Source organism: Dendrobates tinctorius, unplaced genomic scaffold (genome assembly GCF_039654945.1).
Source record: "Dendrobates tinctorius isolate UK_male_01 unplaced genomic scaffold, ASM3965494v1 ptg000014l, whole genome shotgun sequence".
In the NCBI taxonomy this organism is placed as follows: Eukaryota; Metazoa; Chordata; class Amphibia; order Anura; family Dendrobatidae; genus Dendrobates; species Dendrobates tinctorius.
Genome location: NW_027361682.1, coordinates 4,665,385 through 4,691,309, shown reverse-complemented (window position 1 = coordinate 4,691,309; position 25,925 = coordinate 4,665,385). Strand labels below are relative to the sequence as shown.

General features: G+C 45.0%; 1 protein-coding gene across 1 annotated transcript in view; it reads right to left on the bottom strand.

Annotated features, from left to right (window-relative positions):
• LOC141070528 (uncharacterized) overlaps positions 1-25,925 on the bottom strand; it is a 163,909-nt gene that overhangs the window by 97,826 nt on the left and 40,158 nt on the right. The window contains 4 exon segments of the mRNA XM_073559538.1: positions 3,703-3,800; positions 3,884-4,007; positions 4,090-4,263; positions 4,929-4,934. Of these exon segments, the coding sequence (XP_073415639.1) occupies positions 3,703-3,800; positions 3,884-4,007; positions 4,090-4,263; positions 4,929-4,934 (402 nt within the window).

Below are 25,925 nucleotides of genomic sequence, written 5' to 3'. Positions count from 1 at the left end.
CTTGCTGACAACTTTATCTTCCAAAAGGTAGGGGAGAAAACAAGGGGAACTGCTACCTTGGATCTAATCCTTATAAACAGGGAGGAAATGGTTGAGGAGGTAAAAGTGGCTGGAACCCTAGGAGGTAGCGACCATGCTATTTTAGAATTTTGGATAACTAGAGGCGGAAGACCTGTGAAGACTCAGACGTCAAGGTTAGATTTCAGAAAGGCAGATTTTAAGGGATTCAGAAAGATAATTGGAGGGATCCAATGGCTGGATATCCTTAAAGACAAAAATGTCCAGGAAGGATGGGAAATCTTGAAAAATGAAATTCTCAAAGCACAGTTGTTAATAATTCCGAAAAGAGGGAAGAATAGGAAGCATTTAAGGAAACCAGGATGGGTGAACACAGAACTTAAGCACATGCTAAAAAGGAAGAAAAAAATGTTTATAAAATGGAAAGAGGGAGGCATATCTAAAGAAGAATATAATGCTGTCTGCAGAATCTGCAGGGCACAAATCAGATTAGCTAAAGCTGAAAATGAATTGAGGCTTGCAAGAGATGTCAAAAGCAATAATAAAGGATTTTGGGGATATGTCAAAAGTAAAAGAAAAGTCAAAGATGCTATAGGATTTTTACAGGATGAAAATGATGAAATGGTAAGACAGGATGTTGAGAAGGCTGAACTTTTAAATTCCTATTTTGCATCTGTTTTCTCTCAGAAAGGAAATGTAACACCAACTGTTATTCACTGTCCTATTAAGGGAATAGAAGAATCCAGGATATCTATAAACAGAAAGATAGTGAGGAAACACTTAGCTAACCTAAATGAATTCAAGTCTCCAGGTCCAGATTAATTACACCCCAGAGTACTGAAGGAGATAGCAGAAGAAATTTCTGAACCACTCTCCATAATCTTTGAAAATTCTTGGAGAACAGGAGAAGTGCCAGAAGACTGGAGAAGAGCAAATGTTGTTCCTATCTTCAAAAAGGGGAAGAAGGTGGACCCAGGCAACTATAGGCCGGTGAGTCTGACTTCTATACCAGGAAAGATCTTTGAACAAATTATTAAACAACATGTAAGTCAATACCTGGATAAGAATGAAGTGATCAAACAGAGTCAGCATGGGTTTGTAACTAATAAGTCATGTCAGACTAACTTAATTTCCTTCTATGACGGTATCACTGATTGGGTGGATCAAGGAAATGCTGTAGATATAGTATATCTTGACTTCAGCAAAGCATTTGACAAAGTCTCTCATACAATCCTTATTGAAAAAATGACTAAGTATGGAATGGACAAGGCAACTGTTAGGTGGATTCATAGCTGGCTTAGTGATCGGACCCAAAGAGTGGTCGTAAATGGCTGCACATCCAGTTGGAAGAATGTCTCAAGTGGGGTACCACAGGGCTCTGTCCTGGGCCCTGTATTGTTCAACATCTTTATCAACGATTTAGATGAAGGAATTGAGGGTAAACTGATTAAATTTGCTGATGACACAAAGCTAGGAGGGATAGCTAATACTAGAGAAGAGAGAGAGGATTCAAAAAGATTTAAATAAACTGGAGAAGTGGGCAGTAACTAACAGAATGGTTTTTAACAGGGAGAAATGCAAAGTACTACATCTGGGCAATAAAAATGAAAAAAGCATATATAGAATGGGAGGAATAGGGCTAAGTGACAGCACATGTGAAAAAGACTTGGGTATACTAATAGATCACAGACTGAATATGAGTCAACAGTGTGATGCAGCAGCAAAAAAGGCAAATGCAGTTCTAGGATGTATTAACAGAAGCATACAGTCTAGATCACGTGAAGTCATTATTTCCCTCTACTCCTCTTTGGTCAGACCTCATCTGGAATATTGTGTCCAGTTTTGGGCACCACATTTTAAAAAAGACATCAACAAACTGGAGCAAGTTCAGAAAAGAGCGACCAGAATGGTGACCGGTCTGCAAACCCTGTCTTATGAGGAAAGGTTGCAGGATTTGGGAATGTTTAGTTTGCAAAAGAGAAGACTGAGAGGAGACTTAATTGCTGTCTACAAATATCTAAAGGGCTGTCACATTGTAGAAGGATCAACTTTATTCTCATTTGCACAAGGAAAGACTAGAAGCAATGGGATGAAACTGAATGGGAGGAGACACAGATTAGATATTAGAAAAAACTTTTTGACAGTTAGAGTGATCAATGAGTGGAACAGGCTGCCACGAGAAGTGGTGAGTTCTCCTTCAATGGAAGTCTTCAAACAGAGGCTGGACAGACATCTGACTGGGATGATTTAGCGAATCCTGCTTTGAGCAGGGGGTTGGACCAGATGGCCCAGGAGGTCCCTTCCAACTCTACGATTCTATGATTCTATGATTCTACTCTGGAACCCTCTACCAGAACATATCAGACTCTTGTCTACCATGGAAACCTTCAAAAAGAACCCTAAGACCTACCTCTTCTGACAAGCCTACAACCTACAGTAACCATCGATCCCCCAAACCGCTGCACGACCAGCTCTATCCTCGCCTACTGTATCCTCACCCATCCCTTGTAGATTGTGAGCCCTCGCGGACAGGATCCTCTCTCAACCTCTACCAGTCATGACTTGCATTGTTTGAGATTACTGTACTTATATTTATTATGTATACCCCTCCTCACATGTAAAGCGCCATGGAATAAATGGCGCTATAATAATAATAATAATAATAATATAGGCATACAGGCTATATAATGCTGAAAAAAGTCTTCCCTGTATGCCTCATATCAGATGCCTTGATGTTGAGAAATCCTCTTTTATCACTTTATATAAAATACGTCTTCCTGGCTGCGGGGAGGATAGTGCCTTTAACATAACTCTGCCCGTAGCCTAGAACTTATTTTACATGAAGGTGGAGTTACCAGAGACATATTTAACTAACAGAACAGGAAAAATAAAATTTGTCTTCTCGCAAACACATTTTTTGCTTCTCTCACAGCTCTGCTGTATTGCAACAATATTGCAGCCCTGTCTGCCTGTGAGATTGAAGCTGAAAGGAACCTGCTGATGTGTCAGGTATAATCACACACAGCTCTGCAATGAGATCTGGAGAGCAGGGAGCGGCCATTACATATTACACTGGTAACACTGCTAAGCATCACACATCACACTGGTAAGTCCTCCTTAAATTTAAAACAAGCTCTGGAGGCAGAGTTATCTTCCAGGCAGCATCCTCCCCACAGCCTGGAAGAGATCATTTATATAAAGTGATAAAAGATGATTTCTCAACAACAAGGCATCTGATATGAGGTGTACAGGGATGCCCATATTAATAGCTTAGCTAGGTCAAATGTGGTGACAGATTTCCTTTAGATGTTGGATGTGTTTCTAGGATCACAGTATTCTCAGTATAGACTAGATGCCATTGCAAGGAGAATCTCACAAGGTTGGAAGCTTTTAAAATACTCGTTCTGGCTAATGTAGAATCAGTGCCCATGTTTGAAGTCGCTCAGATCACTCACTCTTCCATTTTTAATGTGGATTCTGGTTGATAACTCATAACTTCATATTACACTACAGGGTCATAAGTCTCACTCCACACAATACAGTTCAAATCTGGAAAGTGCCGGTGTCTCTAATACATTGTCCGTTCAATGTATTATTCTGGTGGATAAAACCAGACTGACCACAAGACCTTCACAGCTTCTACACAGCATAGGGGAGATTTCATGACACCTTCTCTCCATCTACCTGATGATCCTGAGGAACATCGGGATCTTCTTGTTTACAGTCCTGTGGAAGAAGAGGACGGGGACATCTCTCTGGTGTTGTCCTCTCACTGGATAGAACTGGAGGAAACACATACAGGGACTGAATTCATTCCTTACATACAGATAATTATAGGCCGTGTGTATTTAGTCCTGTCTATTACCTGGTGATGTGAGGGGCTGGGGAACCTCCATCATTACGTCCTTGTACAGATCTTTGTGTCCTTCTAAATACTCCCACTCCTCCATGGAGAAATAGACGGTGACATCCTGACACCTTATAGGAACCTGACACATACAATGATACCGTCATCCCCCGATCCCTCCATAGCGTTACTGTACAATGTCCCAGCATTCCCAGCAGTGTCACCTCTCCAGTCAGCAGCTCAATCATCTTGTAGGCGAGTTCTAGGATCTTCTGGTCATTGATGTCCTCATGTATCAGGGGGTGAGGTGGAGGCCCCGTGATTGGGCTCAGGGGTCTTCCCCATCCCTCAGACACAGGGGCCTGACAGCGCTCCCTAGAGGTCTTCTTCACTACTGTGTAATCCTGGTTATGGAGAGACACATTAATAAATCTCACTACAGACATTCCCAGAGTCCTCACCTCTCCAGTTCTGTCCATCTGTTATTCCCATAGATAAGAATGATGTAATGTGACATCATCAGAGTCTCTCACCTCTCCAGTAAGCCGGAAGAGGATCTCTAGGGTGAGGTGTAATATCCTCTCCGCCATCTTGTCCCTGTCCCTCTCCATCCTTGTAGGGTCGCTCAGGAGAATTCTCTTATATAGAAGATCTCCACTGAGAGGATCCGATATTGTAGGGACCTGAATGGGGAGAAGATGACGATGTAACATCATAAAGATCCCATGTAAGAAATCTCTGGAGCTGTTACCGGCTTCACATGATCACTACATCCAGTCATGGCCCCGTCCTGCCCCCGGTATAACACACAGTCCCATTATAGTCACACACAGAGATTTATCCCAGGCTCAGCACTGAGGGGGTTAATGTCCCCTGCCCCCAGTAATGGGGAATCTCCAGCACCTACCTCCACCTGCAGAGCCGCACACCACATGTATGGCTGTTCTGTGTGCACAGGACCTGGGATGAGGTCACAGGAGGGGAGGAGTCAGGAGTCACATGATCAGGGGCCTCAGTGTGCAGGACTCTGCTGTGCTGGGTGTCATGGTGCTGGATGACACACCTTACTCTAAAAGGTGAATAAACATAAAGTATATTCAAAAAGATAATTTTATTAAATTCAAAGGATAAAAACCACATAAAAACAGTGAAAAGAACATGAGGGGTTGAAAACGTCCTGTACAGGGAAGTTACATAAATATGTATAGGGAGTGGGTATTATCAAGAAATAGCATTAAATCTCCACAATATGGCCATGTGGCCGAAGTAAAAAATGTTATAAAGTCCATACAACCAGGGGTGCAACTACCGTGGTCGCAGCTGCGACGGGGCCCACCCAGTCCAGCAAAGAAGCAGCCGGCTTCATGTGAGACCTGGGCTTCGATCACGACTTGTGCCCCCTCTTCCAGCATGGACTCGGTTATTCCTCCCCCCGAGCTCTGCACTCCACACCCTAGTGTCTCAGGTGATGGAGGATGAGACCTACTGCCATCACTCAAAGCCGACACCTGTCAGTGACCAGTCACATGGAGCGCTGTGACTACAGAGTGCAGAGACAGGACCTTGCGTGATGTCGGAGCATGTGACCACAGCTATGCGGCATGCAGAAAAGTTCCACACTGTGCACAGCTCCACTATGCTCTACACGCACGGCCCTTCACTGTACTCTACACATATAGCACTAGTGCAGAGCCGTGTGCCTCCTAAATAGCAGAGCCTTGTGTGTGGACTGCACAGGGCATAACTGTGTGATTAGAGGGCACAGCGCAGAGCCATGTATATACAGTAAGTACACACCCAGTGTTTTGAGTATACGGTCCAGACTCTGCTATTTAGGAGGCACACGGCTCTGCACTATACTCAACACACACGGCTCTGCACTGTGCAGTCTGTACACACGGCCCTGCACCATGTCCTCTACACCCACTCACGGCCCTGCACCATGATCTCTACACCCACTCACGGCCCTGCACCATGATCTCTACACCCACTCACGGCCCTGCACCATGTCCTCTACACCCACTCACGGCCCTGCACCTTGTTCTCTACACCCACTCACGGCCCTGCACCGTGCCCTGTACACCCACTCATGGCCCTGCACCATGCCCTGTACATCCACTCACGGTCCTGCACCGTGCCCTTTACACCCACTCATGGCCCTGCACCATGCCCTGTACACCCACTCACGGTCCTGCACCGTGCCCTTTACATCCACTCATGGTCCTGCACCGTGCCCTGTACACCCACTCATGGCCCTGCACCATGTCCTCTACACCCACTCACGGCCCTGAACCATGTCCTCTAAACCCACTTACGGTCCTGCACCGTGCCCTTTACACCCACTCATGGCCCTGCACCATGTCCTCTACACCCACTCATAGCCCTACTCCGTGCCCTATATACAGGGGCGTAACTACCGAGGTTTTCAGGGGTCGCCTGTGCAGAAGTTTCAAAAGCCCGCCACCACGCGTGCAGACATCTGAGCCTCACTCTGTCTGACGCTGGAGAGTATCAGCATCAGAGAACAGCGTTTGCCTCACCAATGCCCGGCCAGCATCTGCTCCAAGTCCTCAGCACCTCCGACGCTGGCTGGACAGTGGACCCACCTCAACCTCCCCTTAACAGGTGAGTACCAGGAGGAAAGCTTTTTAATGTATATACAGCATTTGCAGTTTGACCTGTATAACGTATATAGACTGCTATATGTCCAATATATAGGTGATGCTGCTGTATATAATCACTGTATCACCTATAATGTATGTACAGCAGTCTATATACATTATATAGTTGACACTGCGACTGTGGTATGTATGTTATATTACTGTGTGTAATAGTGTAATATACTGAGACTGCTGTGCATAGCCCATATAGGCCAGCCGCAGTATATATGCATATATATTGTGGTGCAGTGACCACTGTGTCCACTAGGGGGCGCTGTATGGATGTCCCAGGAGAGTGGATGAATGGCAAGATACTGAATGACCGTTATGTATCTCAAGGTGGGTGGCCTTGAGATGGAGATTTATGTGTGTTAATCAGCAGTGATACTGCTGAGATGCTGGTTCAATGTGTCAGGGACTAGTTACCTACAAACCCAGTCAGGGGGTGTGTTTAATAACGCTATTGTAAAGTGCATATGTGTGTGTGAAGGACCTGTGATGAGGTCAGAGTCATGGGACCCGGTGGGCGTGGCTATGAACCATATAATGTGGCCAGGGTAGGTCACAGGTGGTGAATGCTGGGACCTGGTTGGTCTAGTGTGGAAGGTCCCGCTGAGATGGGGCTTCCTGCCTGACAGCACGTGTGGACGCTGTGTTTAATGACTGCAAGTGCCTGAGAGTTCCCTGGAGGCAATGAATGTCTGCAGTATGGAGAAGCAGCCATGAGAGAACCCTGACGGGGTGAGATATAACTGGGAGGCTGAAAAGCCTGCGTCTAGAACATTGCTAACAGAGTGAAGCTCTGTCATGGACGCTATGCCGTTTATATATTGCTGGTCATGGTTTATGATTTTCAATAAACCGCATGGACTATACTGGTTTCTGGAAAATCTGTGCCGGATCTGATTTTGTGGCTGCTGAGCGAGTGATCCCCTACTTAAATGACAGCGCTACCTCACAATATATATATACAGTATATACTGTATATATACACACACACTGCGGCTGGCCTATTTGGGCTATGCACAGCGGTCACAGTATATTACACACAGTGGTATAACCTATATAACGTACATACCGCAGTCACAGTGTCACCTATATAATGTATGTGTGAGTGAGTGTGTATGTATGTGTGTCTATGTATGTGTTTGTGTGTGTCTGTAAGTAAGTGAGCTGCTTGATCCCGGACTTCCTCTTCATGTTCAGTTTGTCCGAAGGCAGAGACAGTGACACCTGCGCTGATTGGCACCGGGCATCACATGTCACAACACCACATAACAGCCTCGGGGGTCATCACAGCCACTGTGGAAACGGCGCCGGCACAAGGAGGGGAGTATAGACTTTATTATATTATTGGGGCTGAACATTTAGGGGTTTTAATCCTTGGTGCTGCTCAGTTATGATATATATATATATATATATATTATATATATATATACTGTATATACAGTATATATATATATATATATATTGGGCTGTGAGCACAACCCCCATCTGTGGACATCGGGCACTCAGACCATACTCATGAAGTCGGTTTCTAACCATTTGTGCAGACACTTGCACATTTGTGGCCTGCTGGAGGTCATTTTGCAGGGCTCTGGTAGTGCTCCTCCTGTTCCTTCTTGCACAAAGGCGGAGGTAGCGGTCCTGCTGCTGGGTTGTTGCCCTTCTACAGCCCCCTCCACATCTCCTTGTGTACTGGCCTGTCTCCTGGTAGCGTCTCCAGCCTCTGGACACTACGCTGACAAAGCAAACCTTCATGCCACAGCTCGCACTGATGTGACATCCTGGATGAGCTGCACTACCTGAGCCACTTGTGTGGGTTGTAGAGTCTGTGTCATGCTACCATGAGTGTGAAAGCACAGCCAACATTCCAAATTGACCAAAACATCAGCCAGAAAGCATTGGTACAGAGATATGGTCTGTGGTCCCCACCTGCAGAACTACTCCTTTATTGAGTGTGTCTTGATAATTGCCAATACTTTCCATCTGTTGTCTATTCCATTTGTACAACAGCATGTGAAATTGATTGTCAATCAGTGTTGCTTCCTAAGTGGACAGTTTGATTTCACAGAAGTTTGATTTACTTGGAGTTATATTCTGTTGTTTTAGTGTTCCCTTTATTTTTTTGAGCAGTGTGGTATAATAGGGACCGACACATCGTCCACTACACCCAATTTAGCAGATGGACCCCTGAACAGAAATGTTCACAATTCCAAAAATTAGTGGCAGACATCAACAATGTGGCATCAGTTTCATCACAGTATAAATAGTATAATAGGGACTGACAGGTCTTCCACTACAGCCAACTGGGCAAATGGATAGTTGGACACCCAACTAGGAGTTCTCACATTTCAAACAATTAGTGGCAGACACCACCAAAGTGGCATCAATTTCACAAGGGTAAAAAATAGTATAATAGGGAGCGACATCTCTTCCACTACAGCCAACCCAGCAGATGTACACCCAACCAAAAATTAGTTGGAGACACCAACAAAGTGTTATGTTTCAAGAGAGTAGAAATAGTATAATAGGGACCGACGCATCTTCCACTACAGCTAACCCAGCAAATGGACACCAAACCAAGAGTGTACACATTTCCAAAAATTAGTGTCAGACACCAATAAAGTGGCATCAATTTCACCACTTACCCCATTTAGACCTCGAACACCGAGCCTAATCCCCCTTCCACCACAACATCGCTTTTTCCCAGTCATGTTGCTCACATAGTGTGCTATTAGCAACTAAAAATTTGATTTTTTACTCTGCACCACCTCTGCACAACTGAATTTCAGTGGCACTAAATGAGAAGGTGAAATATAGCGTGCTGAATCGAGTTAGTCACAGAAAAAAAAATTTCTGTGTGGATGAGGCCTGTACGACAAAGAAGATGTTCTTCATAGATGCTCCAAACAATTTAAAAGTTATATATCCCCTACTGTATGATGTTAGTAACAGAATAATTTTTTTGGTCCTGTTGATAAGGCCTGTATAATATTGAGCGGATGCTCCAAACAATTTAAAAGTGACATGTCCCCTACTGTATGACGCTAGTAATAGAAGAATTTTTTTGGACCTGTTGATAAGGCCTGTATAAGATTGACTAGATGCTCTAAACAATTTCAAAGTGACATGTCCCCTACTGTATGACGTTAGTAACAGAAGAATTTTTCTGGGCCTGTTGATAAGGCCTGTATAAAAATGAGTGGATGCTCCAAACAATTTCAAAGTGGCATGTCCCCTACTGTATGACGTTAGTAACAGAAGAATTTTTTGGGCCGGAATGGGAACGTACAACAGGATCAATAACAGGGCAGCTATGGGAAGTGCAAGATCCAGGATCCAGCCTACAACTATTACTCATCTACCCAACACCAATTACCAGAGAGCGTTTGATGCTCGTCAGAACATAGGTATAACAGATGTGTGTCTCAAGCTAGGTATAAAAGATGCCCGTGAGAAATTGGATGCCAAAGATACACATACACACGTGGTCAAAATTGTTGGGTACCCCTCGTTTAATGACAGAAAAACCCACAATGGTCAACCTTGCTTCCACAGAATTTAAAAAAATAAAACTCATGAAATAGGCCTGGACAGAAATGATGGTACCCCTGAAAATAATGTGATAAAAGCATCATGTTAAATAAAGTTGTGTCTGGTAATAAGCATCACAGGTGTCTACATTCTTGGAATCAGTGAGTGGACCTGTATAGATGGCTATAGATACTCACTGTGCTGTTTGTTGACATGGTGTGTATCACGCTCAACATGGACATGTCATGGTTTGGACAGGTCTAAGGCCCTGCCCTCTCAGGGTTAATTGTTGTGGCCTCCTTTTGGATCCTGGACTAGGATTCTCTTTCAGTTATACTCCTGCCCTCGGCTGAGTTAAGTTGACCCTGGTGTTTGTGTGTTTGTGCCTTGAGCCTGCAGTGCGTGTATGTTCCCTGGTTCTGATCCAGACTGTCCCTCACTTTGCTATTGCCTGTTGATTCTGTACCTCGTTGTTTGGCTCTTTTGGTAATTGACTTCGGCTTGTCTCCTGACGTTTTTGTCTCACTCCTTTTGTCCTGTGCTGTCCTCCTGTTGCTGACCTTGTTTAGTCTGACCCCTCTCCCGGCATTGCCGGTTCTTACTTTCTGCCTTGTGCTCCCCAGTTCGCACAAGTACTGCTTCTAGCCTTTAGAACCTTCCTGCTCTGGTCACGTGACCTGCCAGGTAATTGTCTGTGTCTCTGCACACCGTTGCTTTTGCCTGCTACTTTCTCTGTCCCTTCCCCTCTGGAGAGTGTGCTCAGTAATCACAGTCTTCTTCTGTACTGTCCTCTCTCTAGTGTGTATGCATCACACTGTCTGTCTCCTGACAGGACCATAGGAAGCGAAGGAAAGAGTTGTCTCAGGGGATTAGAAAGATAATTATAGACAAACATGTTAAAGGTAAAAGTTATAAGACCATCTCCAAGCAGCTTGATGTTCCTGTGACTACAGGTGCACATATTATTCAGAAAATTAAGCTCCATTGGACTGTAGCCAAACTCCCTAGACGTGGCCGCAGGAGGAAAATTGCTAACAAATCAAAGAGATGGATAATACAAATGGTAACAAAAGAGCCCAGAAAAACTTCTAAACAGATTAAAGGTGAACTTCAAGATCAAGGAACATCAGTGTCAGATTGCGCCATCAGTCGTTGTGTGAGCCAAAGTGGACTTCTAAAAAAATGGAAGGAAAGTAAAAGCGCAATAGGGTCTTATCTTTGTATTAAGAGATACCTCTAATCAGATTTTACTCACCAGATAGAGCCCAAACACAGGCTCATAGAAATATTAGCTACTGCAGATTCACCAGTCTCCTCGTGACCAGCCAAAAAAATGGGATAAAAAGATGGATTAACTCCGCGCTGCTTGAAAGATAGAAGTCCAAATGGATATTCAGATGAAAAAGTGGCTTTAGTCAATGTGTTTCGGAGTACTATGACTCCTTCACCAGGAACCCACAAAAGTATATACTTTTGTGGTTTCCTGATGGAGTCATAGTACTCCAAAAAGCGTAGCGTAAAGCCACTTTTTCATCTGAATATCCATTTGGACTTCTATCTTTCAAGCAGTATGGAGTTAGGCTAGTTTCACATTAGCGTGTGGAGGCACAGCGGACGCTCGCCATGAAGCTCCGCCCCCTGCCGTGCCTCCTCTGTTTGGACTTCATGGGAGATGACCAAGGAGGACACCATTGTTGAAAAAAAAAAAAACATAAAAAAGCCAGTCTGAAATTTGCCAAACTACATGTGGACAAGTCACAAAGCTTCTGGGAGAATGTCCTATGGACAGATGAGACAAAATGGTGTGGGGGTGGGGTTAGAACAGTTAAGATTTTAGAGAATAGAGGTACAGAGAGATACATAAAGTGCATGTATACTAATGCCTGAAGCCGCACCAACAAAATGGAGGAATTAGAATTATTTTTGTTGGAACATAATTATGACATGGTGGGGATATCTGAGACATGGCTGGACGAGAGCCACGACTGGGCTGTTAATATATAGGGCAATAGTCTGTTCAGAAATGACCGTACAAATAAGTGAGGGGGAGGCGTGTGTTTATATGTAAAATCATCCTTAATGCCCATCCTGCGTGATAATATATACAGTATGAATCTAATGAAAATGTAGAGTCCCTGTGGGTGAAGATAAGGGGAGGGGGGAAAAATAATAAATTACTGATAGGGGTTTGTTATAAGTCTCCAAAAATAATGGAAGCAACAACAGAGAACATCCTCATAAAGCAAATAGATGAAGCAGCGACTCAAGGAGAAGTCATTATTATGGGGGACTTCAACTACCCTGAAATACATTGGGGAACCGAAACCTGCAGTTCCAGCAAAGGTAATGGGTTTTTGACAACTATGAGAGAAAATTACCTTTCACAACTGGTTCAGGACCCAACAAGAGGGGGGGCACTGCTAGACCTAATATTAACCAACAGGCCAGACCGCATATCAAATGTAAGGGTTGAGGGCCACTTGGGTAATAGTGATCACAAAATAATACGTTTTCATGTATCCTTAAGTAAGATGTGTAGTAGAGGGGTTACAAGGACACTAAACTTCAGGAAACCAAATTTCCAACGGATGAGAGATGATCTTGGTGCAATAAACTGGGACACGATATCCTGAGACATAAAAATACACAAAGAAAATGGGAGACGTTTATTAGCATCCCGAATAGGACCTGTGCACAAGATATACCGTATGGGAATAAACATGCGAGAAATAGGAGAAAACGACTATGGCTAAATAGAGCTGTAAGGGGCGCAATAAGAGATAAAAATAAAGCATTTAGAGAATTAAAGTAAGTAGGTAGTGATGAGGCATTAAATAAATTAAATAAATGCTGTAAAATGCAAATCAAGGCAGCAAAGATTGAGACAGAGAGACTCATTGCCAGAGAAAGTAAAAATAATCCCAAAATATTCTTTAACCCCTTTACTCCCAAGGATTGTTTGCATGTTAATGACTAGGCCAATTTTTACAATTCTGACCACTGCCCCTTTATGAGCTAATAACTCTGGAACACTTCCATGGATCCCGGTGATTCTGATCTTGTTTTCTCGTTACATATTGTACTTCATGATAGTGGTAAAAAAAATTTTGATATGACTTGTGTTTATTTGTGAAAAAAATGGAAATTTGGCGAAAATTTCTTAATTTTCCAACTTTGAATTTTCATGCCCTTTAATCAGAGAAATATGTCACACAAAATAGTCAATAAATAACATTTCACACGTTTACTTTACATCAGCACAATTTTGGAACCAACTTTTTTTTATGTTAGGAAGTTATAAGGGTTAAAATTTGACCAGTGATTTCTCATTTTTACAACACCTAGTTGTAAGTCACTTTGAGGGGTTTATATGATAGAAAATACCCAAAAGTGATGACACATTCTAAAAACTCCACCCCTGAAGGTGCTCAAAACCACATTCAAGAAGTTTATTAACCCTTCAGATGCTTCACAGGAATTTTTGGAATGTTTAAAAAAAATGAACATTTAACTTTTTTTCACAAAAAAAAATTATTTCAGATACAATTCGTTTTATTTTACCAAGGGTAACAGGAGAAATTGGACCCCAAAAGTTGTTGTACAATTTGTCCTGAGTACGCGGATACCCCATACAGTGCCTACAAGTAGTATTCAACCCCCTGCAGATTTAGCAGGTTTGATAAGATGCAAATAAGTTAGAGCCTTCAAACTTCACACAAGAGCAGGATTTATTAACAGATGCATAAATCTTACAAACCAAAAAGTTATGTTGCTCAGTTAAATTTTAATAAATTTTAAACATACAAGTGTGGGTCAATTATTATTCAACCCCTAGGTTTAATATTTTGTGGAATAACCCTTGTTTGCAATTACAGCTAATAATCGTCTTTTATAAGACCTGATCAGGCCGGCACAGGTCTCTGGAGTTATCTTGGCCCACTCCTCCATGCAGATCTTCTCCAAGTTATCTAGGTTCTTTGGGTGTCTCATGTGGACTTTAATCTTGAGCTCCTTCCACAAGTTTTCAATTGGGTTAAGGTTAGGAGACTGACTAGGCCACTCCAACACCTTGATTTTTTGGCTCTTGAACCAGGCCTTGGTTTTCTTGGCTGTGTGCTTTGGGTCATTGTCTTGTTGGAAGATGAAATGACGACCCATCTTAAGATCTTTGATGGAGGAGCGGAGGTTCTTGGCCAAAATCTCCAGGTAGGCCGTGCTATCCATCTTCCCATGGATGCGGACCAGATGGCCAGGCCCCTTGGCTGAGAAACAGCCCCACAGCATGATGCTGCCACCACCATGCTTGACTGTAAGGATGGTATTCTTGGGGTCGTATGCAGTGCCATCCAGTCTCCAAACGTCACGTGTGTGGTTGGCACCAAAGATCTCGATCTTGGTCTCATCAGACCAGAGAACCTTGAACCAGTCTGTCTCAGAGTCCTCCAAGTGATCATGAGCAAACTGTAGACGAGCCTTGACATGACGCTTTGAAAGTAAAGGTACCTTACGGGCTCGTCTGGAACGGAGACCATTGCGGTGGAGTACATTACTTATGGTATTGACTGAAACCAATGTCCCCACTGCCATGAGATCTTCCCGGACCCCCTTCCTTGTTGTCCTTGGGTTAGCCTTGACTCTTCGGACAAGCCTGGCCTCGGCACGGGAGGAAACTTTCAAAGGCTGTCCAGGCCGTGGAAGGCTAACAGTAGTTCCATAAGCCTTCCACTTCCGGATGATGCTCCCAACAGTGGAGACAGGTAGGCCCAACTCCTTGGAAAGGGTTTTGTACCCCTTGCCAGCCTTGTGACCCTCCACGATCTTGTCTCTGATGGCCTTGGAATGCTCCTTTGTCTTTCCCATGTTGACCATGTATGAGTGCTGTTCACAAGTTTGGGGAGGGTCTTAAATAGTCAGAAAAGGCTGGAAAAAGAGATAATTAATCCAAACATGTGAAGCTCATTGTTCTTTGTGCCTGAAATACTTCTTAATACTTTAGGGGAACCAAACAGAATTCTGGTGGTTTGAGGGGTTGAATAATAAATGACCCTCTGAATAAACTTTTCACAATTTAAAAAAAAATTAAACAAAGAAATAACATTCTTTTTTGCTGCAGTGCATTTCACACTTCCAGGCTGATCTACAGTCCAAATGTCACAATGCCAAGTTAATTCCGAATGTGTAAACCTGCTAAATCTGCAGGGGGTTGAATACTACTTGTAGGCACTGTATATGCAGGTAAACCACTGTTTTGGATGGAATTGAGACACCATGTCGCATTTGGAGAATGTCATGTCGGACGCTGTTCACACCACAACGTCCGGCAGGCAGAGGTAGTTCCACCTCCAGCCACTATAGCCTCAGTGGCGCCGGCCTGATCTTCAGGCTCTCGGGGGTTAATCCTGCTGGAGACCAGGTTGGATGGTTAGTCAAGCCCACGGTCTTTAAATAGTCATGCTGGCCTATGGGCGTCGCCGATTATAGCTTGTGTTTCATAACAAGTGGTTCCGGTCTGGATTGGAGGTGTTGCAGAGAGAGAGATTCGTATCTGGTGTCGTATGATCCGTTGTTATCCTTTCTCCTTCCCATATTTGTGTTTAGTTGTGCCCTGTTCACATTACTGTATATTCCTGTGTGTGTGCGGCGCAGTGCAGTTTAAGTTCTCCCTGTCTGTCTTTATTTGTGTGGGGGCTTTGGTGGTGTGTCTCCTCACTGGGTGGAGGGTGGAGGGTTAAGTGCAGGGCTGAGCAGGAGACAAGGAACGGTTGGAGGCTCAGGCATTTGCACCATCAGCAAAAACCCTGGGTTGAGGGTCAGACAGGGTTTCCCCTAGTTATAGGGACATCACAGGGCCCCCGGGTATTACAGCCTTAGTGGGACTAAGCCCCACGTGACATTATAATCGGCCCACATTTTTTCAGGGGTCCATGGATCCATTAGATTCCATAACCCGCCAGTTGGCGGCGCTGTCCTTACAGGTCTCCGAGTTGAAAGGGGCAGTTCAGCAGCAGGGCCTGGTAGTAACGAAGGTGCAAACGGCATCTGCAGGTATCGGTGCAGAGCCGAAGTTTCCGCTGCCAGAACGTTTTTCAGGGGATCGCAGCAAATTTGTCGTATTTCGGGAGGCCTGCAAGTTATACTTCCGCATGCGGCCAATCTCCTCAGGTAATGAGGCCCAGCGGGTAGGGCTGGTGTTGTCATTACTGAGTGGTGACCCCCAAGCATGGGCATTTTCCTTACCAGCTGACTCTGCTACATTTCTTTCTGTTGATAATGTTTTTTCTGCCCTCGGACTCATTTACGATGATCCTGACCGACTGGCTCTAGCGGAATCTAAAATCCGCGCCCTCCGCCAGGGGGAGCGCTTGGCAGAGGACTATTGTTCGGAATTTCGCCGCTGGGACGTAGACACACAGTGGAATGACCCAGCGCTGCTGAGCCAGTTTATGCATGGGGTGTCAGGGAGGGTTAAACAAGCCCTCCTGATGTATGAGTCTCCGGCATCGTTGGAGTCTGCCATGAGTTTGGTGATACGTATTGATCGCCGTTTTCGTCAGGGGGCACAGGAGACGCTACCTCTGGGGGAAAGCAGAGGTGCAAGTGTGGTTGAAGTAGATGAGTCCCCTGAACCTATGCAGATTGCTGGCGTGGCACAGGTTAAGCGTCGCGCTCCGGGATTCCGGAAGCCCGGAGCATGTTTCTACTGTGGTAAAAGAGGTCATTATATTAACGTTTGCCCGGCACTACCTAAGAGGGTCACATCGGCGGAAAACTGTTAAGCTCAGAGGGTATGGAGGAGACCCAACTGAGCATATGCATATCCTCCATGATGGTATCTCAATGTATGCTCCCTGCCAAGGTTATTATCGCGGGCAGAGAGCTACCAATATCAGTGTTTGTGGATAGCGGTTCCGCCACCAATCTTATAGATGAGGAGTTTGCACACACCGCCGGGTTTAAGATTGAAAAACTTCCTCACCCCATACAGGTGGTGACCATTAATGCTGTTCCACTCCCTCAAGGGGAGATTACGGAGTTTGTGGCAGAGGTGAAACTCCACATTGGGGTCCTACATTCTGAGTCGGTTACATGTAGGGTCCTCCGTAATCTCCCAGCACAAATGGTCCTGGGTTTTCCATGGTTGTCCAGACACAACCCGGTAATTGATTGGAAAACTCAGGACATAGTACAATGGAGTGGTTTTTGCCAAGACAATTGCTTGGCCACATGTGTGTCCGCCGTGACGCCCAGCCTGCCGGAGGCTTTGCAGGATTTTGCAGATGTTTTCTCTGAGAAGGGTTGCTCAGATCTGCCTCCACATAGAGCCTATGACTGTGCGATCAGGTTAAAACCCGGGGCCAAATTACCTAAGGCCAGGATGTTTAATATTTCTGGTCCTGAGAGACAAGCTCTGAAAGACTACATCGTGGAGAGTCTGAGCAAAGGACAAATCCGGCCTTCGTCCTCGCCTGTAGCCGCGGGGTTTTTCTCCATTAAGAAGAAAGATGGGGGGTTACGCCCGTGTCTGGATTTCCGAGAGTGAAACCAGATTACTATCCGTGATCCTTACCCTATGCCGTTAATCCCGGATTTGTTCAACCAGGTAGCGGGGGCGAAATGGTTTTCCAAGCTGGACCTCAGGGGGGCGTATAACCTCATAAGGGTCCGTCAGGGGGATGAGTGGAAGACGGCGTTTAACACTCCTGAGGGTCATTTTGAGAGTCTGGTTATGCCGTTTGGGTTGACCACCGCGCCTGCCGTTTTCCAACATTTTATTAATGATGTATTTGCTCATGTCCTGGGGAGATTTGTGATTGTATACCTGGATGATATCCTCATTTATTCTAGCGACCGGGACACTCATTTGGAGCATGTCAGACAGGTGTTACAGTTGCTCCGGGAGAACCAGCTCTATGCTAAGCTGGAAAAATGTTTATTTTTTGTCCAGGAGTTGCCCTTTTTGGGATATATTGTGTCCGCAGCCGGGTTTAAAATGGACACCGCTAAGGTGCAAGCGGTGCTGCAGTGGGAGAGGCCGGAGAGTCTAAAAGCACTCCAGTGGTTCCTTGGGTTTGCAAATTATTATAGGAAGTTTATAAAACACTTTTCGACTATCGCCAAACCGCTCACGGACATGACAAAAAAGGGTGCCGATCTGGCGAACTGGCCTGAGGTGGCTATACGTGCCTTTGAGCGTCTGAAGAATAGTTTTGCTTCAGCCCCCATTCTGGTGCAACCAGACGTGTCTAAACCTTTTGTGGTGGAGGTTGATGCGTCGGAGGTGGGAGTGGGGGCAGTACTGTCTCAAGGCTCGTCCTTGAGCGAGATGCATCCATGCGCCTACTTCTCCAAGAAGCTGTCGCCGGCCGAACGGAATTATGATATCGGCAACAGGGAGTTGTTGGCCATCAAACTGGCTTTTGAGGAATGGCGACACTTCTTGGAGGGGGCGGCTCACCAGGTCACAGTCATCACCGACCATAAGAATCTGCTCTATCTGGAGTCGGCCAAGCGTCTGTCTCCTAGGCAGGCTCGCTGGGCATTGTTTTTTACTCGTTTCAATTTTCTGGTGACTTACCGTCCCGGGGCTAAAAACACCAAGGCGGATGCTTTGTCTAGGTGTTTTCCGGGGGGAGAACCTCGTGAAGAGCCGGTACCCATCCTCCAGAAAGGGGTAGTGGTCTCGGCTCTCACGACGGAGGTAGAGGCGGAGATTGCCGAGGCCCAAGAGGAGGTACCACCAGGACTTCCCGCCAACAAATCATTTGTACCCCTGCATCTTCGGCTTAAGGTGTTGAAGGAACACCACGACTCGGTACTGGCTGGTCATCCAGGGGTGAGGGGCACCTTAGAGCTGGTATCTCGTCGTTTCTGGTGGCCCAAAATCCGGCAGGACGTGGTCTCATACGTGGCAGCTTGCATCACGTGTGCTAGGGCTAAGTCACCCCGTACCCGTCCTGCTGGCACGCTACAGCCTCTGGGGGTACCCAATAGGCCATGGACAGAAATCTCCATGGATTTCATCACTGACTTGCCAGCCTCGGCGGGGAACACGGTCATCCTGGTGGTGGTTGACCGTTTTTCAAAGATGGCGCATTTTGTGGCGTTGTCTTCTTTGCCCAATGCTAAGACGTTGGCTCAGGTATTTGTGAAGGAGGTGGTCAGACTCCACGGAGTACCGTTGGACATAGTATCTGATAGGGGTACGCAATTTGTGGCGAGGTTTTGGAAAGCTTTTTGCTCACGTTTGGGGATCAAGTTGTCACATTCATCGGCGTTTCATCCACAGTCTAATGGACAAACTGAGCGCATGAACCAAAATCTAGAACAATATTTACGATGCTTTGTGTCCGACAACCAGGAGGAGTGGTCTACTTTCCTTCCTCTGGCCGAATTCACGTTAAATAATCACCGCCAAGAGTCATCGGGAGAGTCTCCATTCTTTTGTGTGTACGGTCAACATCCTCAGTTTTGTACCTTACGTCAGGGTGACTCGGGGGGTGTCCCGGAGGAGGATCAGCTAGGAGCCCAATTGTCATCAGTCTGGAGGCGGGTGAAACAGCGTTTGTTGAGCATGAGTGCCAGGTACAAACGGGTGGCTGACAGTAGACGTGTGCCAGGTCCGGACCTGTGTGTGGGTGAATGGGTGTGGTTAGCTACGAAGAACATAAGACTCCAAATTCCATCTTTAAAACTGGGTCCAAGGTTTATTGGGCCTTTTAGGATTTCTGCCATCATTAACCCAGTGGCGTATCGGTTGGAACTTCCTGCGGTGTACAAGATACACAACGTGTTTCACAGAGCTTTATTGAAAAAGGTGGTAGGCTCTGTGGACGTGACGCCGATGCCACCTCCAGTCATGGTGGATGGCGATTTAGAATTTGAGGTCGCCAAGGTAGTGGACTCTAGAGTAGTACGCCTTACTCTTCAGTATTTGGTGCACTGGCGGGGGTATGGTCCGGAGGAGAGGTCTTGGGTTCCAGCCTCAGACATACATGCGGATCGGCTGGTCAGTTCTTTTCACCGTCGTCATCCGGACAAGCCGGGTCCTATGAGTCTTGAGGGTCCGGAGGTCCCTCGTAGAAGACGGGGTAATGTCATGTCGGACGCTGTTCACACCACAGCGTCCGGCAGGCAGAGGTAGTTCCACCTCCAGCCACTATAGCCTCAGTGGCGCCGGCCTGATCTTCAGGCTCTCGGGGGTTAATCCTGCTGGAGACCAGGTTGGATGGTTAGTCACGCCCACGGTCTTTAAATAGTCATGCTGGCCTATGGGCTTCGCCGATTATAGCTTGTGTTTCATACCAAGTGGTTCCGGTCTGGAGTGGAGGTGTTGCAGAGAGAGAGATTCGTATCTGGTGTCGTATGATCCATTGTTATCCTTTCTCCTTCCCATATTTGTGTTTAGTTGTGCCCTGTTCACATTACTGTATATTCCTGTGTGTGTGCGGCGCAGTGCAGTTTAAGTCCTCCCTGTCTGTCTTTATTTGTGTGGGGGCTTTGGTGGTGTGTCTCCTCACTGGGTGGAGGGTGGAGGGTTAAGTGCAGGGCTGAGCAGGAGACAAGGAACGGTTGGAGGCTCAGGCATTTGCACCATCAGCAAAAACCCTGGGTTGAGGGTCAGACAGGGTTTCCCCTAGTTATAGGGACATCACAGGGCCCCCGGGTATTACAGCCTTAGTGGGACTAAGCCCCACGTGACAGAGAATCCCTGATGTGCCTAAACAGTGGAAACTCCCCACAAGTGACACCAATTTGAAAAGCAGACCCCTAAGGAACTTATCTAGATGTGTGGTGAGCACGTTGAACCCCCAAGTGCTTTACAGAAGTTTATGATGTAGAGCGGTAAAAATAAAAAATCTTATTTTTGTTCACAAATACTTTTCTATTGTGTTAATGGCTATAGCGGATGTTAGAAACCTCTTTGTGGCAGTAGATATCGGTGCATATGGACGGACGAACGATTCCAGAGTCTTCAAAGAGTCCAACATGGGAAAGTGTTTGTACAGCAACTGCTTAACCATACCCTCAGCACGACCTCTACCGGGCACGGAAGGCCCAAGTTTGCCCTTTGTTTTAGTTGGGGATGAGGCGTTCCAACTAGGAAGAAATCTCATCAAGCTGTACTCAAGCCGCAGTCTAAACTACCACAGACACATTTTTAATTATCGGTTGAGCCGGGCAAGACGTTATGTGGAATGCACTTTCGGTATTTTGACAACAAAATGGCAGATTTTACTATCTTGTATGCAACTGCAACCAGAAAATGTGGGCCGTGTAGTTAAGGCTTGCATCTGCCTGCACAATTTTGTGTCCATACATGAACCCCTGCTAGTTGACCCCGATGACTGTGAGTCGAACCTGATGAGCATTAAGTCGACTACTGTTCGTTTGCCAGTTGAGATTACGCAAATACAGGATCAAAAGTTGTTGTACAATTTGTCCTGAGTACGCAGATACCCCATATATGCAGGTAAACCACTGTTTTGGATGGAATTGAGACACCATGTCGCATTTGGAGAACCCCTGATGTGCAGTGAAAACTCCCCATAAGTGACACCAATTTGGAAAGCAGACGCCTTAGGAACTTATCTAGATGTGTGGTGAGCACTTAGAACCCCCAAGTGCTTCACAGAAGTTTATGATGTAGAGCGGTAAAAATGAAAAATCTTATTTTTGTTCACAAAAATGATCTCTTCGCCCCCAATTTTTTTATTTTCTCAAAGGTAACAGGAGAAATTGGACCCCAAAAGGTGTTGTGCAATTTATCCTGAGTATGCTGATACTCCATATATGGGGGTAAACCACTGTTTGGGTGCATGGCAGAGCTCGGAAGGGATGGAGCACCGTTTGACTTTTTCAACGCAGAATTGGCTGGAATTGAGAACAGACGCATGTCTCGTTTGGAGAGCCCCTGATGTGCCTAAACAGTGGAACCCCCCCAATTCTAACTCCTACCCTAACCCCAACCCTAACTATAACCCTAACCACAAACCTAACTAACACAACCCTAACCCTAAGGCTAGGTTCACCTTGCAATTAGTTCCATCCATTTAACGGATCCATTAAATGGAGGTGCAGAAATGAGTCAACTTTAGTGTAAATGTGCCATTGCGTTAACGCATGTGACTGTCATTTTGATGTCCATTCCTGAACCATCCGTTTGTGTGCATTCAGACACTGTCAATAAAGTTGTTCAATTTTTATTTTTTTGGGGGGGTTGTCAGCGTTGTGCGTGGGTGGACACACATTCTCCATTTTGGAAGCATTGAGTGAACTTCTGCTGCAAGCAAGATGTTTGTGTCCCGGCTTGTAAGATTTCGCTTGATGTAGTTGTGATGTCGTCAGAGAATGCGTGTCTCCCAATATTGGATTCATGAAGTGAATTTTTTCCGGAAAACATATGGTGCCTTTCACACCCTCTATGTTCGACTTCGTGATCATCGCTTTAAATTTCATCTTTATCTTCGAATGTCTATTGAAACATTTGATATTCTGCTGTCGCATGTGAAGGATGAGATACGTCATCAACGCAGCACTTCCCGGGAAACAGACAAAATGTTTGCTGGCGTAAAATCTGTACCATATGTCCATTTTAGTCATAACATTGTTTTTTGTTCATAGATACCTGGCTATGGGAGAAACTTTTGCCTCACTGCACTTCAAATTTAGGCTGGGAAAATCGACCATTTGCCAACTTGTTCGGGAAACCTGTGATGCCATTTGGAACAACTTACCAACACCGACAACAGAAATGTGCCTATCGATTGCAGAAAACTTTGAGGATGTGGCAATTTTTCACAATTGCATTGGTGCCATGGACGGGAAGCACACCCGGATTCAAAAACCCGTGCATAGTGGATCCCTGTACTACAACTACAAAAAATACTTTTCTATTGTGTTAATGGCTATAGCGGATGCTAGAAACCGCTTTGTGGCAGTAGATATCGGTGCATATGGATAGACGAACGATTCCAGAGTCTTCAAAGAGTCCAACATGGGAAAGTGTTTGTACAGCAACCGCTTCACCATACCCTCAGCACGACCTCTACCGGGCACGGAAGGCCCAAGTTTGCCCTTTGTTTTAGTTGGGGATGAGGCATTCCAACTAGGAAGAAATCTCATCAAGCTGTACTAAAGCCGCAGTCTAAACTACACCAGACACATTTTTAATTATCGGTTGAGCCGGGCAAGACGTTATGTGGAATGCACTTTCGGTATTTTGACAACAAAATGGCAGATTTTACTATCTTGTATGCAACTGCAACCAGAAAATGTGGACCGTGTAGTTAAGGCTTGCATCTGCCTGCACAATTTTATGTCCATACATGAACCCCTGCTAGTTGACCCCGATGACTGTGAGTCGAACCTGATGAGCATTAAGTTGACTACTGTTCGTTCGCCAGTTGAGACTACGCAAATACAGGATCAATTTGCAAATTATTTTCTTTTCTATAGGTTAATGGCTATGTACAGTGGTGGCCAAAAGTATTGACACCCCTGCAATTCTGTCAGATAATACTCAGTTTCTTCCTGAAAATGATTGCAAACACAAATTCTTTGGTATTATTATCTTCATTTAATTTGTCTTAAATTAAAAATCACAAAAGAGAATGAAGCAAAAAGCAAAACATTGATCATTTCACACAAAACTCCAAAAATGGGCCAGACAAAAGTATTGGCACCCTCAGCCTAATACTTGGTTGCACAACCTTTAGCCAAAATAACTGCGACCAACCACTTCCGGTAACCATCAATGAGTTTCTTACAAGGCTCTGCTGGAATTTTAGACCATTCTTCTTTGGCAAACTGCTCCAGGTCCCTGATAGTTGAAGGGTGCCTTCTCCAAACTGCCATTTTGAGATCTCTCCACAGGTGTTCTATGGGATTCAGGTCTGGACTCATTGCTGGCCACCTTAGAAGTCTCCAGTGCTTTCTCTCAAACCATTTTCTAGTGCTTTTTGAAGTGTGTTTTGGGTCATTGTCCTGCTGGGAGACCCGTGACCTCTGAGGGAGACCCAGCTTTCTCACACTGGGCCCTACATTATGCTGCAACATTTGTTGGTAGGCTTCAGACTTCATAATGCCATGCACACGGTCAAGCAGTCCAGTGCCAGAGGCAGCAAAGCAGCCCCAAAACATAAGGGAACCTCCGCCATGTTTGACTGTAGGGACCGTGTTCTTTTCTTTGAATGCCTCTTTTTTTCTCCTGTAAACTCTATGTTGATGCCTTTGCCCAAAAAGCTCTACTTTTGTCTCATCTGACCAGAGAACATTCTTCCAAAATGTTTTAGGCTTTTTCAGGTAAGTTTTGGCAAACTCCAGCCTGGCTTTTTTATGTCTCGGGGTAAGAAGTGGGGTGTTCCTGGGTCTCCTACCATACAGTCCCTTTTCATTCAGACGCCGACGGATAGTACGGGTTGACACTGTTGTACCCTCGGACTGCAGGTCAGCTTGAACTTGTTTGGATGTTAGTCGAGGTTCTTCATCCAACATCCGCACAATCTTGCGTTGAAATCTCTTGTCAATTTTTCTTTTCCGTCCACATCTAGGGAGGTTAGCCACAGTGCCATGGGCTTTAAACTTCTTGATGACACTGCGCACGGTAGACACAGGAACATTCAGGTCTTTGGAGATGGACTTGTAGCCTTGAGATTGCTCATGCTTCCTCACAATTTGGTTTTTCAAGTCCTCAGAAAGTTCTTTGGTCTTCTTTCTTTTCTCCATGCTCAATGTGGTACACACAAGGACACAGGACAGAGGTTGAGTCAACTTTAATCCATGTCAACTGGCTGCAAGTGTGATTTAGTTATTGCCAACACCTGTTAGGTGCCACAGGTGCTGTTAATTACACAAATTAGAGAAGCATCACATGATTTTTCGAACAGTGCCAATACTTTTGTCCACCCTCTTTTTTATGTTTGGCGTGGAATTATATCCAATTTGGCTTTAGGACAATTCTTTTTGTGTTTTTTCATTTAAGACAAATAAAATGAAGATAATAATACCAAAGAATTTGTGTTTGCAATCATTTTCAGGAAGAAACTGAGTATTATCTGACAGATTTGCAGGGGTGTCAATACTTTTGGCCACAACTGTAATTTGCAATTGTGTTTTATAGTTTTTAAAAGAATCTAATTAAATTTTGAAATCTTATTCTTCATAATAAAACAGTTTTATAACAAGTCAGGAATACAATGTTCTCCCACTCAAAATGTTGGTAGTCATTTTAAACATATGCGATCCCATTGGGATTTACATAAATATTCAAACTGAAGTCTTGTGTAAAGTCAACCAAAACTTTCCAAGGCTATATTGCTGAACTATGGCAATTTTTACTATTTTTTACAGATTGTGCTATTGCGCGGGCGTATTATCTGTCCATCTGAAAGCTGGACTGCTACATTGCCGGTGCATTTCCATACCAGGTTCACCCTGACCTCTGACTTGTGTTGTCGCTTGTTACGACTGCATCTCCATGTTACAAAGCCTTGCAACTGTTTTGGTTTGAGAGGAAGTGGGTTCCTGAGGAGCCAAAAACTCCTCTACTAGATCGTTAAATCTTTGACGAAACAGTAAATTTCTGTGCGGCGGTATGTTTTAAACTAAAGGGACATAAGATAAAAACAGGAGCTTCCAATCATTGGCTGCGTACACTGATTCTCGTGATTGCAAGTCCTTAATTTCCCACCTTATGTCTCTGTGTTCACTGCAACACAGATCCTCTAACCATTGGAGTCCATCAACAATTATGGCATCGACTTCATGTTTGGCAGATGATCGCTTGCGTCCGTGGTGAGCTTGCAAACGGGCACTGACAACAGGAAACTCAGTACTACTGTCCACTGATCGTGGCCCGCTTAGGA